General features: G+C 38.2%; 1 protein-coding gene across 1 annotated transcript in view; it reads left to right on the top strand.

Moving 5' to 3' along the window:
- Positions 1-1,521: 1,521 nt before the first annotated feature.
- The window catches only part of cxcl14 (chemokine (C-X-C motif) ligand 14), a 30,260-nt gene continuing 15,469 nt past the window's right edge, over positions 1,522-16,312 (top strand). The window contains exons 1-2 of the mRNA XM_028812972.2: positions 1,522-1,867; positions 8,818-8,923. Coding sequence (XP_028668805.1) covers positions 1,804-1,867; positions 8,818-8,923 — 170 coding nt within the window. The 5' untranslated portion in view covers positions 1,522-1,803. The remainder of the gene's footprint in view (positions 1,868-8,817; positions 8,924-16,312) is intronic.

The following is a 16,312-nucleotide window of genomic DNA, read 5'->3' as shown; positions in this document are numbered from 1 at the left end:
CACTCCACATGACAGGGGCTCTCTTTATGCTGAACATCCTCGCTTATTTATTTTGTTCAGGTACAAGTTCATAGTTTTACTTTTGTTTTAGTGCTGTTTCCATTTCAGCAAATGTATTCACATTTTCTTTCTTTAGTTCGATATTGAGTGGATGCACATTTTGGAAATGAACGAATACATTTTCCTTTTCTGTTTCTTCCAATGTTTTGTGTGCCATTAGGAGTGGTTTTAGAGGGATCATTTTTTTGTCTTTGAATCCTGACAATATGAGGAGCAAAAATATTCCAAATTTGGACTTCAGCCTAATCAATAAACTGGTCAGTATAAGCTTTACAATCTTGGCTTTACAATTTTTGCTTAAATCGTGTATTTAATACTGTGTTTAGTATGACTGTTTAACATGGATACTTTGTGAAATTAGTGAAAATGACAGAGCAACACGATCATAAACATAGCAGTCATTTGTGTGATTAGACATGCAGAGAGGTAGATATACTGATCATAGATAGATATGTCCTTATGATTCATAGAGTTCTCAGCAACTTCAAACAATAAATTTAAAAGAATTTCTTTCTTAGTTTTCTAAGATGAAGTCAATGAAAATAATTTTGATTTTCAGTCATTTCTATATTTTATAATTGTAAAGAACTTTAATAAAGCATAGTAATATTTACTTTTCAAAAACTGGTGTCCTATTTATAAAAACAACATAAAGCAATTAACCTATTTATTATTATTATTTTTATTTTATGTCATATCTTTGTACTTACACATTTTATGAATAAAATATGCTGTTTTTAAATGCTAAGTCAAATGTACATTCATATACTGCTAGCTTTCTCACCGGGAATTAAAAGTTTATCACTATAGTTCCCATTACCAGAATACCAGAAAAGTCCTATGTAGGTAATACCATGACAAAAATAAAATAGTAATAATCTTACATTTATTATATTTACGTCACAGCAATGTTGTAATATTTTTGGGGGAGAGCCATGTAAAGCTTCACCTAGGGCAGCAGAAATGTTATAGCCGGCCCTAATATACATTTATTCATAGTTTGATAAAATGATAAAAGATGACAACACTGGGGCATGCCTGCTCCATATCTTCTAAGAAACATGTTTAGCCTGATTTCGATCACTTTTTGCTATTTTAATCCTGGATATTAGTCTTTTTCTGTACTTGCCTTTTCCTTGTACCGTTAATGAACAGGTGTATTTTCACCTGAGCAGAAGTGACTGCACACGTATTGCTGTAGGAATACATTGAGGGTCAAAGCTGGCACCTTGTAAAACACGACCAGGCAAACAATCCCCGATTGTAATACATAAATGCTTGATTTGGTCGGTGGGGTTTGACAGCGGGTGTCCTGGGACACCTGCCATTACACCGTGCCAAAGAAAACAAACATTAATCTCTAGCACCGCTGCTGTTCTCGAACAAACCGTATATTCCCTCTCTCTCTCTCGCTCTCTCTCTCTCTCTCTCTCTCATTCGGTTAGGTAGACTTGAGTGACTCGTTGACATGGTATGCATATCAATGGGGCGGGAGAGGAGCCGCTCTTAAAAGGAAGGCACTGGCGCTCAGAGCTAAGACGGGTACAAGACAGTCGTTGAGAAAGACAGAAAGAAAGAAAAAGAGAACGAGCGAAAAAGAGTAAAAAAAGAGATAGTCCTCAGCGTACGTACTTGGGATCCAGTAAAATCTCCCTGCCGACACTTCAGGGCACCGGCGCCAAGCCTCGGCAAAACTGGACTGTATGAGATAGAAAGAAAAAAATCGGGAGCGCACCTGCTGACATGAAGTGTGTAACCGCCGCGCTACTCCTGCTCGTTATCGCCTTGTACTCCATCAACGTGGAAGGTAACGTGGCTCAAACACTAGCGCTTCGTCTGCGGACATTCACTAGACCAGCTTTCCAACTATTCTCGTAAGGGGGGTGCAGGGGGATCATATTATGTAAGTTTAAAAGTAGTGAATTTAAGTGGCTTTGAGCTGGGGGGGGCTGGGGGGTGGGGGTTGGTATAGGCTAAAATTGTTTTGTGTGTTTGTTCTTTCTTTCTTTAAACTGAAATTCCTCGAAACTGGACCTCCGGTTTCCTTCCACAGTTAAAATACACGTATTCGGGTTAGCTGAAGTTATCAATGAAAGTGCGAACGTGTTCAGTGATAGAGCCGAGACAGAATTGTTTACAGCCTTTTTATTTCGGATACTGACAAAGAGAAACGAGGGATAGATAGATGAACATCAATTCTCCAACCCACCTTGTTTTATTCAGGCCAGCAGGAGCTTCGCATTCACACCGAATTGAGCAATCTAAATTGAAAATTATTTAGACGTGATAGAAAAATAGGAGTGCTTGGAGAAACTTTCGCACAACAACCGCCAACATCTGTGCTGAACTAGCTCTAAACACTGCGGCACCATGCCTACATAAGAAAATCATGAATCCCCGGGATTTAGTTTTCATCATATTACTACAAATTAATCTCTGTCTTTCTTGCTTTCTTTTTCTGTTTCGGGAATAGTATTAAGGATAGCAGTTTATCAGTAGGATTTCGGGGAATTGATATACCACTAAGACATATTTTGTCTCTCTTGGAGTGTTCACTATTCTGCTTTCTAAATGAAATCAATAACTGCTACTTTGCTTCACGTATTTAAACGTTAAGGAATCATGACACTGCACCTCATTTTGTTCAAAACAGATCTCTGTAATGTAAAAGTATGTTACTGCTGTATTTTAAATTCAAACGAGACGTTCATGTAAACATAGACCATACTGGATTTGTGATTTAATTGTTTTGACCAATTGTAGTATCCTTAAGAACAAACTTAAAGGGTGATACTGCTTTCGAGTTTTATTAAAAAATAGTGAACACAAGAGGATGATCTGAAAGTGCTGCATTTATAGAGTTCTGCCAGAGTATCCATGAAAAATATCAAATTAAAAGAAATCATTATTGAAATCTTCAGGAAAATGTAGGATAGATAGATAGATAGATAGATAGATAGATAGATAGATAGATAGATAGATAGATAGATAGATAGATAGATATGGAATGTCACTGTGTAATACTGTGTAATGCAATGTGTTACTGGCAGATTGAAGGGCACTTAACAAAAGTATTAATAGACTTAGTACATCAAAGTTGTATTTTTTACATTAATTTGTTTGTTTTATGATAAATTACATTATCTTGTTCTGTGATTTCGTAATGGAATAAGTGAGTTCAGCTGTGTTCTTTTAGACCTTACAAAAAGAGTGTGCGTGTTTGTAGGTAAAACTTGCACATCAAAAATACATTGGAATATTGCATGTTAATGTGTTTTTGTTTAAAATCAGTCCTAATTATACGGATAATTGTATGTGCTGAAAGATTACTGATAATTAACTATAAAAATGCTATTATATACAGACTTGTAAATAAAAATAAATAAATTATGATAAATAGTGTAAATAGTGTAAACGATACAAGCTGTATTATATTTATATATATATATATATATATATATATATATATATATATATATATATATATACTGTATATATTTAAGTTAGTAATTGTTGAAAAGTATTTTCCATTTAACCAGGTACTGATAAAATAAAGGCTTCTCACTTGGAAATCTATCCTTTTTACGATTTGTTTTATTGGTATCAAAGTGAAATTTTAAAAATGCATGAAATATAAATACTTTCAGGTGATACTAAGGAAGAGTAATTTTATGCCATTTTGCAAACAATTAAAATTTAGCACCCAGAATCCAGTTTGCTATTATTATTGCACATAGTGTGACAGTTTCACTGAAGAGCTTTTAATTAAAGCACCATTATAATTCAAACACATTGGTAATTTTATGTGATCTTTTACTAGAAACAACAGGTTCAGAATATGGGTGTCAAGATAAATGTGTGCAACCTTTACACTTTATTATCATAATAAAATTATTCATCCTTATATCCATTATTAAACCAGATTAATCCAGTTCAGGCTTATGAGGATAATAAAATAATTTCCTCGATAAAATTTGAAATTAGGAAAGGCTTCAATTAATCTTATTTAAATAAAAGTCTTAGTATAGTATCTAGTCATTAATTTTAAAAATAATAAGAGTTTAAACTCACTCAGTTGAATGATTCACTGAAGTGTGCCAAGCTGTTAAATTGGAGGTAAAACTTGTCGTCCATTTTGAATACAATATGCAAATGATAGTCCCAGTCTTAAACTTAATAGGATACTGAATGTGTTTTGTGGTGATGTTTTAATTTAGAAGTGTTACGTTTTCATTTTTTGATATTATAATGATAAAATACTTAATTTAAGCATTAAATGTAAACAAATTTAAAGATGACATTAAGAAGTGTTTCAGCATTCTATAGACTGCAAATGCAGTAACAGTCAAGGTAATTGTTGTATGAACATTTTGAGTTTTTACTCTTATCAGTGTTTTACATTACATGTCTTTGGCAAAAATCCTAATCCTTTATTTAAATCTGAATCCTCTAATCTACAACTGAATTTTGCTGATGGCAGAGGTGGAGGAGGCATATTGAATAATAAGGAAAGTGTTTGGGAGACATCAACACCTGCTTGAAAATTTAGGTCAGGTATTCATAGTGCTCATGACTGAAGAACAGCTGCTCATCCCCAGGCCATCATTTGTAGCATTATTACATTTTTTGATTGACAATACCTGAATTCATTAAATACTTGGACATACTGTAAGGCAATATTGAAGTATCAGAAAATATTTTAATAAGTAAAAGTTATATGAACAATACGTACGGGTTTTAAAATATAGAGCTACATACTGGAGAGGTGTCCCTCTGTGTGAAGCTTCTGCTGTTTACTTTCTGTTAAGCTCTCAGTTTTCTTCTTAGTCTAGCCAAGTGTTTGACAACGGGCACAATCTGAACACTTGTGCTGGGTATTTGGATTACAGGGCATTAGTTTTAATGCAATGTTTATGACAATAATTAAAGAATTTACTTTCAAATCCAGCTATTTATTTTAAAACCTCCTTAATCCAGTATATGGTCATATGGTAGTTTCAGAACCTGCATACCTTAGTGAAATATATTTGAAGGAAATATGTTTATCATTATCTATAGTATTCCATCATTTAAAATTCTACAAATGGGAAAGATTAGTTTTTGATATCTTTTCATGTAGTGCTAAGTTATGCATTTATCAGTTTCTTTAAGTAAGTCTTTTAATTAGCTTGTCATCTGCCTTCTCAGGTGTGGCACTATGATGCAGTGGGTAGCAATGCAGCCTCACAGATACAGCATCCTGTGGTCAAATACCAGGCCTGGATGTTGTTTATGTGGTGTTTTATATGTTCTGTCTTTGGCCGTGGTGGGATTTCCTCCCACTTCTTCAAAGACATGAAATTAGGTAAATTGACAATTCCAAATTAGTCCAGTATGAGCAGCTCTGCTGTTTTTTAAAACTGGGTTAGGAGCTGGTCCCCAACCCACAACCATGAAATGGATTAAGAAATATACATGTGATGACAGTGTTTGAACACTGGCTTGGGAGAATACTGCGTCAGTAAACACGGAGAGCCCGGTCACTAGGTGAGCCTATCTAAGACCTGGCCCTATTTAGTGTCCACGTGTTCAATACAAGGATGGTTTGTAACAGGTTGGAGGAGAACAGCACAGAATAAAACAGTTGTGGGGAGAGTTTTTTGGTTTAGTTACACTAACTGAAACAGCTGTCTGTCCTCCCTTCAGTGCCTTTTTGCACACTATAAGGAATTCATTAGGGTTCCACAATTACCAAACCCCCTCCCATTGATTCATTATTCCATTTCAGAACTGTGGAAAGCCAGAAGTATGAAGTGGAAGGCTAAGCAGGAGCCATTTACTCCATGTGACACAAGTCCTCTGGAGGTTGCTCTTATGAAGACACTCACGCTTAGTCCTTCAGACCATTTCAAAGTTAATAGTCAACCTGCACATATTTGGGATGTGGGATGTTCATGTTTAAACTCCACACGGACAGTGGCCAGGACAGGAATTGAAAGCAGCAACAGCATTAACCTGTGTGCTACCTGGGCTACCACATAACTATTAATTTGTTTGTTTGTTTTTCTTTAACTGATAAGTTTTAACTTGTGAAACTTGAAACCCAGACACAGACAGACACAACACCAGATGTCCACAAAGACACTGCACAAACACAGTGCCCAAAGACTGACAGTCCTTTTCCACTCCTTTCTCTTTTCCTTCTCTTCTGCCGCCTCCACTCTTCCCATTGCAAGCTCCGTCCTCTGCCTCCTGACTCCGGCTCTTCGAATGGAGTGAGGCGGCCTCTTTTATACTTTACCCAGATGTGCTCCAGGTCCTTCCTGAGTGTGGCAGAAGTGCCACATGAGCACCCAGAAGCACTCCGGGTGTGCCTGGAATCTCTTCCGGCAGCACTTCCTGTTGTGGCGGAAGTGCTGCATTCCAAGGCTCCATGATCCTCCAGGCGCCCCCTGGCGGTGCCCATGGGACCCAACAGGGATGAACTTCTAAGATCTGATCCCGTGGCCCCTGTGCAGACCAGAACAGCTGCTCTCTCATGGCCCAGGGGGAGGTATTGTCCCTCTCCCGGTCCTTCCAGGCGGCCCAGCCATCCACCACAAACTGTTTAAAGTTAGCTGTACTCTAGTGTGGCAAATTACTTTCGAAACACCCACAATTATCTCAATAACAGAAGTCTCAGTAGATCCAGTTTCTCCTGCTCAAAATCTGAACAGTATCGGAGTAGCGTAATAAATTATTTGGATGACATCAAATTGCTAACATTTGCTGAAAGACACTGTCATACTTCATTCCTTGAACATTGCTGAACAAGTGCCTGAACAAACTTATCAATAAAGCCTGCTCCTTCACAGGGACTGGAAGCTGTGGTAGAAAGAGGATGGTGGCAAAATTGGATGCCATCATGAAAAATTCCCTCCATCCCCTGCAGGAGGCTCTCTCTTGAGGCGCTTTTAGTCACAGGCTCATTCTACCACAATTTGCTAAGTAGCACCTCTGGGGGTCTTTTGTGCCCACTGCTATCAGGCAATTCAGTGCTTCCCCCTACCTACTCTTTAAGTTCATTTTGAAATATCTACACAATATACATTTTTTTTCATTTATTGATTGATTGATTGATTGGCTGCATTATCTGTCCTGTTGTCTGTATCCTTGCTTTTTATGTCTCTGCTGCTGTATGCATCTGACTCTCCCCATGGGATTAATAAAGTTTATCTAATCTAATCCAAGTAAAAAATGGATTTCTGTTATACAGTTCACAAGAGATGCTTTGGGATGCCCCTTAACAAGTGAAAGACAAATAAAATGTAGCTAGTCTCTGCAATCCTCATATCATTTACTGAAAAAAGGATATATTAATGTACTTTCTTTGTACCCAGGACTGCCAAGATAGGCTCGAGCCCACCGACGATCCCGAGTTGAATTAAACAGGTTTGAGAATAATACTGTATGGTAACACTTCAATTTACAGTGCTGAAAACGTTCTTAGGAAGGAAGGAGAAAATGGCAAAAGGACACATAAGCAGACACCCTACAGAACAAAGAGGCTGTTGTATAGGAATAGAGTCAGATGTGAATAAAATGTGCACAAAATGGATGTCAAAAAGGTTTTAGTAACATTAAGTTTAATTAAGGAGAGGTCAGTGTGCCTCTCTAACCTTGAACTTTGTTTACAAGTGTCGTAAAAGATTGATTAAAGGGTGTTTACATATTTGTGATGTTTTGATTATTTTAATTTAAAATATGTATACTATTACAATAATTAAGAAATGTCAAGTCTACTCTTGACCTAACTATTATCAACTCATTCACAGATTTTCTTTTTCATTTTGGGAACCCATTTTGAGGAACTGCTTGTGGCAGCACTGGGCACAAGGTGGGAACCCACCCTGGATGGGCTGCTATTGGATCAGAGGTCACACTCACACACATGCCTACAGTAGCCCAGTTGACAGCTACCAGTTAACCTTACCTGCATGCTTTTGGAATGTGGTAGGAAGCCCAGATTTTATCAATATACTTCTTATAGATTCCATACTACATTTCAAGCATATTTACCTTCAATCAAATCACATGACCTATTAAGCAGAAAGGCACATAAAAAGTATTTAATAAGAAAGATAAATATCATCCTTTTTGCCTTTGGTACCAGTTCAAAGAAATGATGGTGAGCAATGCATCATTGTGTTTGTACAATTTTTATGCTTTCCCACGTCCATGAGAATTGTTCTGTATGTACTCCACATTTTTACCACATCCCATAGGCTAGGTTACTTGGTAACTCTAAATTGGCCCAGTGTAACTGAATGTGGATTAGTACCTTATTCAAGATTATTTTTTGTCTTGCATCTGGTTATGCTCTGGTTTCCTCCCTCAGTCCAAAGACATGATGGTTAGGTGCATTGGTGATCCTAAATTGTCCCTTGTGTGTGCTTGGTGTGTGTGTGTGTGTGGGCGTGTGTGTGCGCACACCTTGCCCAGGGTTTGTTTCCTGCCTTGTGCCCTGTGTTGGCTGGGTTTGGCTCCAGCAGACCCCTGTGACCCTGTAGTTAGGATATAGCAGGATAATGGATGGATGGATCTGGTTATGCAAGGATGGATAACAGCCCTAACTGTCCTGAATTACATTAAAAAGGTTTGAACAATGGGGATAGATGTGAAACATTGGTGAAATTTGAGCTTTTAAGAGAACCCCTCCAAAATGTGATACTGCAATTAATGATAGACACATGTTTTAGAAGATGCCAATTTAACCACCATTTTAACTTTGTCTTCCAGCCTATAAGTGTAAATGTACAAGGAAGGGTCCAAAGATTCGTTACAAGTATGTTCAAAAACTGGAGATCAAGCCAAAGTATCCATTCTGTCAAGAGAAGATGATCTTGTAAGTGTTTGTCATCTTATTTCCTTTTCTTTCTTTTTTTTTTTCCACTGGCTTATTTAACACACAAATTAATGCCAAGGGTCTTCATCTCTATGAGAGTTCCAGTTAATAATGAGCAATATATGGAATATATGAGAATATATGGTTATTCTCTGTTTGGTAACTGACAACACCAGACCAGTACATTTTGTTGAGTTGTTAAAGGAATGTTCCACCCAAAAATTGTATTTTTTGTATATGTTACTTACCCCATGTAGTTTGTCGTAATTGGCAGAGAAAAAATTTTAACCTCATCTTTTCGTGTAGAATGGAGAGAAAAAAGTTTACGATACAATAGAAGCCAACAGTGACCAATGCTGGCATACGACGTAAAAAACATCAGTTGAAAAAAGAAAAATCTCACATTGCTCATGTCGCATAATCCACATGCCAGTTAACCAGGTGTATGCTCAAAATGGGGAAAGTGCATGGCTTTTTTGCTAAAATACTGTTAAATGTATATTGCAGGAATAATTAACTAACATCATAAGCATGTATTTTGCATGTTTTGAGCATACAACTGGATAACTGACATGTGGAGTATACAACATGAGTAGCAAGATTTTTTTTTCTTTTTTCACATTGTTTCCCATTGTGTATTGGTAATCTTTAGGTTCTATTAACATCATAAGCTTTTCTGCACCTAAACTTGAAATTAAGATGTTTTCCCAGCCATCATTCACTACATGGGGTAAGTAAAATAAAAAATAGAATTTTTAGGTGGAGTATCCCTTTAATGTTGCAGTCTCAAAAATCCTTGATAACAATCAGAAAGACCGCGATCATAAGAATTTCTTGTCAGAGAATTTCACAAGTAGTCTGATTCTTCATTGAATTATTTTCAATTATTAAACAGTATTTACCCTAAAATGCTGTCCAGAGTTTAATGCTGGGATAATATGCCCATTAAAACGGCACATATCATCTGATATGCTAATAAATATTAACTGAGCTGTGGTAACTAAACTGTAATGTTGCATTTCATTAGTACTGACATTTTTTTGCTTTGTGTTGTAACATAGCACTTACATTTTTTAAATATATAGCGACTTTTCTAGTGAGAACAGTCATAAAATATTTACTTATATATATACATAAGGTCTTGTGCTTGTAAAACACCTCAAAATAGCACTATATAAAATAAATAGCATTTGTGTACACCGTGGGCATATCTTTTCAGTGCTTAACAACTGAACTTGCTTCTCAAATGTGGGGTATACATTGCAGTGTCTGAAAAGCAGGATGTTCTAAATAATTGGCGTTTGTTACTCCAGTCAGCCTGGTGCCTTTCTGTTTATGCTTCATTTGCCATTATTAAGTTTTTCCTAACAGAAAAATCAGCAATTCTGGATTCTGTGTTGTTAATCTACCAGCACTTTTTAAAATTCACTGGGCAAATTAGATGCAGATAAAGAGCACTCCCTGCCCAAATATGTAAGTTAGTTGAGGGTTTTGCCTTTTAAATAAACAATCTGCATTTGTTTCCTTTCCTAAGAGAGCTTGAATAATTGCCTGTCTTAGCCAAGATAAACACTAATATATTAGCCTGCAGGGACATTAAGTATAAGTGGGCCAGTGTAGACAGTGCTTGATGGTGCACACCTACAGGGGGATGGTGGGCAGTCTTTCCTTGTGATTTTGCCGACAGGGCTAACCTCAGTGAAGTGGAGGGTCTCACATTTCTGATTCTTAATTGCACCACAACTAAAGCGACTCCTGTCAGAATAATGAACAAAGTTGTCAATTATAAATCATTTACTGCATAATTAGGGGAGTGTTGGACAACTCCTATGGACTGCGACACTTTTTAAAAGTAATTTTTCATCTTAGGAGTGGACCTGGCACAGTGAAAATAAACCAAAAATTCCCCAAAGGATGACTCTTTTAAGTACTGAGTTGCCTCAAAAGCTTGTATATTGTAATCTTTTTAGTTAGCCAATAAAAAGTGTCATTTTGCTTGACTTCTTACTAAAAATTAAGAAAAATACATTCTTTTCAGAGAACAGAAGAACTGGAAAATGTGCTGATTAAGAGAAATGTAATCAGGACTACAAATGTGCCCGAGGGCTCAACGGTTGTCTACCGGCTTTTACACATTTCAGGATTTGCTTGCCGATATGAAAAATCATTATGTGAATTCATGCGAAAGACATATGACAATTTAACAGGCAAATGGTTGTGATTTCTTTGCTGGAGAAAACCTTCTACTTTAATAAAGAAGGAAGAGTATAGCAGATTCCCAGGAGATAATAGAGTCATTATCCTCCACTGTAGCTTCCCAAAATTAGAAATTTCAGAAATAAAGGCACATTTTAGGTTCACTTGCTTTATTGATGCTGAATATTTTGCAAAAGGTTGGATATCCCACAGAGATCTGAATTATATCTGGAAATAAATGTGGGCTGTTAGTCCATAGATGCCACTTGTCCTGACCTGTCAATATAAAATTGTAAAAAATCAGTGAAATGACTAGGCCTTGTAAACTTTATTCAGAATGGAGAAGACCCATGTCCAGTTGCTTGATTCTTTTTCTACATGAATTAAAAAAGAACTGCTTTTGTGCTTTTAGTAATAAGGCTGCAGTTGCAAATTATAAACATGAATAAGGAAAGGTGTCAGACACAATCCTGCTAATGTCTGTTAAATTAGTTGCCTACTGGTGTCAACCCTCAGATTGTGAAAGTTAGTCACAAAGCTTCTAGCAAGGTAATAATAATAATAATCATATTTTATTTAAATTATGGCGATTTGTGTAATCAAAACAGCCTCCTGTTGGTCACCGGAAGACAGTTTCTAAGTTTGCATTGGCTGGTGTTGACCCCTTGAACAATTTGCATTAAATGGTTGGTTTCTGTCGGGCTCCTGGCAACGTCTCTGTCATAATTTGAATAGACCACGAGCATCGAATTTTGGTTTCACACAAACAGACATAAAGCTGGGTAGAAAGATGAACAAGAAGGAAGAGTGATTTATGTGAGTGATGGGTTTTACTGCATATTTTACATGTTGCTCAAATTAATATATAATTTATCCTATTAGTAGCTAGAAATACACAAAGGGGGGAAAATGAGTCACACATCGTAAAATAGTTTTAATATTCCTAAGCTTGACAACTTACCAGATGTCATCAGAGGAAAATGATTAGACATACAGGAATTAAAGGCAATATAAAGAAGATGGGGGGGTGGTTAATAAAGTGGGTTTCAGTGGTCACAAAGTCTTGATTATGTGAATGTCCTTTTTAAGCCTGCATATTCTGAGTACAAGTCCAAGTGTCTGTTATTGGCGTTTTAATTTGATAGCCAAAATTCAGCCAGCTCTCTGGCACTCTTAGTATTAGCCCTGAATTGCACTTGCACAGTGTCCCAGTTAAACGTGTGTCTGGTAGCACTTGCATTTGCGTATATCAGAGACTCTGGGTCCTTCCTTCTGATGGCATTGCGATGTTCCTGTATACGTTGTGAAAGATGCTCCGGACACAGACAGAGACAGAGACAGCCAGATGTCCAAAACACAATCTTTTATTCTAGTTCTGTACAACACACAGCCACAATGAACTCACAAGGCTCAGACCTTTTTACTTCCCTTCTCCTTTACTTCACTCCTCTCTCGCAAGCTCCGTCCTCTTCCACCAGACTCCGGCTCCCCGAGTGAAGTGAGGTGGCCCCCTTTATACTGCACCTGGAAGTGCCCCAGGTGCTACCTAATTAACATCCGGCAGCACTTCCAGGTGTGGCAGAAGTGCTGCGTGTGAGTTCAGCTCCTCTTCTGGCAGCACTTCTGGGTGTGGCAGAAGTGCTGTATGCCAAGGCTCCGGAGCTGTCCGGGTGCCCCCTGACGGTAGCCATGGACCCCCTCAAGGTTGGGCTTCCCAGCTCCTTATATGTGGCCCTGATGCTATCCAGGGGTGCTGTCCTCTTGCACCCCAGGGAAGATATTGCCCTTCTCCAGGCTTCCTGGTGGGGCAAGGTCCCTGGTTGTCTACCACAACGTGTTGCAAGTGTTTTAGATATTTGCCCCACGTATACAGCTGGGCATGCACTGCATGGAATGCTGTAAACTGTGTTTCTCGTCACTGTGGTCAATGTTTTGGCATTGAAAAGGCCTTTGCATAGAGTGTTTGCATCTTGATCCCATATCTGGAGGGGATGCATGCTGTACATTCTAAAACACCAAATTATAAGGGAGGGTGTGGTAAGTGGGGTGAGGGGCAGAGTTGGAGTCAACTGTTTGCTGAGGTCTGGGGTGTCTCCTATGTAAGCATTGTTTACTAAAAGTCATGGGGTAGCCATTTGATGTGAACAGACAGAAAAGATAAATGTCTATCATTCTTTTTTGTGTCCATTGTGTTAGAATGGGTGTTAATCCTTTTGAACAAAGTCCTAACATAATTCCATATAGGGTGGTTGCTAGAAAAGTGTAATATTTTGTCTGCCTGCAATTCAATTCACATGGAAAAAGAAAGGAACAGACACATCAATTTCCTTGACATTTCCACTGAAAGAGGTAATGACGGCACTTTAATTACGAGAGTTTAATCACAAGGAATGTTATGTTCCATGGTCAAGCTCTGATGTTCACATTCCCATCTTAAGCAGTGGACAGGGGTAAGCATGGGCACTCCAACTGGTCCATGGCTATGCAGCAAGTGGTGATACACTGTGTTCTGACACCTTTCTCTCATGGCCAGCATTAAGTTTTTCAGCAATTTGCACTGCAGTAGCTGTTTTGTGGGATAAGACTAGGTGGGCTAGCCTTCACTCCCACATGCAGTAATGAGTCTTAGGGCCCTGTTGCTGGTTCACTGGTTGTACTTCCTCGAGCCACTTTTGGTAGATACTAACTACTGCAAACCGGGAACACCCCACAAGACCTTTCATTTTGGAGGTGGTCTAACCCAGTCATCTAGCCATAATAATTTGACCCTTGTCAAAGTCACTCAAATCCTTACGCCTGCCCATTTTTCCTGCTTCCAACACATCACTTTAAGAACTGGACTGTTCACTTGCTGCCTAATATATCCCACCTCTTGTGCACTGCAATTGTAACAAGATAATCAATGTTATTCACTTTACCTATCAGTGGTTTTAATGTTGTGTATAATCTAACAGCCTTCTTAATGACTTCAGTGTACTGTTTAGATTTGGACAGTGATGAATCCACTCTAACACTTAGGTCCATCACTTAAGGTATACTTTTAATTTTTAACCCCCGCATTGTATATTTAAATATAACATTTAATTTCCACATGCAATACTTTATACTTACATTAAGTATCATTTGCCACAATTCTGCCCAGGCCTAAATTCTACCCAGATCCTACTGTAATGATTCTGCGAATCCTTGGGTATCTGTTAATCCACGTAGTTTAGTGTCATCGGTAACTTCAACCAGTTTGTCATTCACAGACTATTAATGTATATTAAAAATGCAGCGACTCTAGCAGTGATCCCTAACAGACACTGCTTTTATAATCAGGCAATTCCTCACCCCATAATCCTTTTTTTCTGTGTTTTGCTCCCACGCATACAGTACACTGCACCCTCTGACACCCACCTTCTTTTAGTTTGATCACTACTCTCTCATTTGGTACCTTATCAAAAGATTTTTGAACTTCAAGATAAATAGTATCATATACTTGTCTCAGTTCAAATGTTTGTACATTTTTTTAATAGATAAGTTTGTCAGAAAATTATGTGAAGAAATGTGTAAATATAAGAGTAAGAGCTGATAGCGCGTTGCCACACCCACCACATGATGAACCACCTGGATTGGGACCAGAGTGCAGCAGATGACACCTGAGCACCACACTGGAACAGTGCGAGGTTTGTTTTTTTTTTGGATGCAGATTAACGTCATTACCCAAAATGAAGCAATTGCAGGTTAAGGGCCTTGCTCAAGGGCCCAACGGAGTAGAGTCACTTCTGGCATTTATGTGATTCAAACCATCAAACTTCTGATTGCTGGTACAGATCCCTACCCACTGCTAAGGAAAACTCTAAATGGAGGTGGACTATTAGGCACTGTGGCCTAGATGCTTGATCAATCCCTCCACTGACTTAATGTCTGACCATGGGTTGTTTATTTTCCTTGTTCATTTGCATTGTTAACCTTTGTGCTTCACCTGCCTTCCCACTCGGTGTACTTAAACAAGCATCAACTTACTGAGTTCAAGGAATTTTCCTTAAGCACATGATTTTGTTTGTTTGCTTGACTGCATGAAGGCTAACATGCTGCATCTCTTGCAGGCAGGTTAAATCAAGGTCTGCCACAGTCCTTATCAAATCACGTCTCCAAACAGGGCTCCAAATGAAAAGAAATTCAAAGCATTTACAGTATAATGTATATTTTTTCCCTGCGTGGAGTTTGCATGTTCTCCCCGTGTCTGTGTGGGTTTCTTCCAGGTGCTCCGGTTTCCTCCCACAGTCCAAAGACATGCAGGTTAGGTGGATTGGTGATTCTAAATTGGCCCTAGTGTGTGCTTGGTGTGTGGGTGTGTTTGTGTGTGTCCTGCGGTGGGTTGGCATCCTGCCCGAGATTGGTTCCTGCCTTGTGCCCTGTGTTGGCTGGGATTGGCTCCAGCAGACCCCCGTGACCCTGTGTTCGGATTCAGCGGGTTGGATAATGGATAGATGGATATTTATGTAGTATTCAAATTGTACAAAACACAATTTAGGTGCATACAGGGAAGTAACACAACAAGTGTGATGGAAAACAACTCCTGCATGTCTGCTATGATGGAAGAGTGTCCAGTCAGGTGAAAATAAGCATGATCCATAAGGGCCACATAATAAGCACAAACCAATCAGAGTACAATTAGCGTCTGTGTTTTCAAAAATCTACGTTTTTGCCTGTCTTCACAAGAACGTTGAAGCTGTATTTTCAGACGTATACTGCTTTGGAGTTTTTCAGGAGTTAAAAATGTCACGGTAGAGTGAATGAATGGCGAAAATAGAGACTAATATCTACATTTTTAAACAAAAACATAGTAGTGTGGACAGGGCCTCAGGACATAACCCTAAATGAGATGGCAGTCAAGTGTGGTAAGCACTCATGAACACACTTTGACACAAACAGAAGCTGCAGTCTCCATATGGACAGACACTGGACTAGACTTTGAACCCAAGTCTAAGGTATAATGTACTACCAACCTTCAAATTCTGTAATGTGCAGAGATACTCAAATGTAATAGCATGAGATAGACACCAGCAGCTCGTGGAATGTGTTGATGGATGAAAATTGGGAAAATATATCCATTTTCTGAGCAAAGTTTTTCTTTATGGTCATTTACTTACAGATATGTATTCTAGTTCAGTATTTCTTTACATATTTTGCTGTGTATCTCAAGTT

Source organism: Erpetoichthys calabaricus, chromosome 11, assembly GCF_900747795.2.
Source record: "Erpetoichthys calabaricus chromosome 11, fErpCal1.3, whole genome shotgun sequence".
In the NCBI taxonomy this organism is placed as follows: domain Eukaryota; kingdom Metazoa; phylum Chordata; class Cladistia; order Polypteriformes; family Polypteridae; genus Erpetoichthys; species Erpetoichthys calabaricus.
Note: the sequence above shows the minus strand (reverse complement) of the source record. Positions and strands in the feature narration are given on the sequence as shown.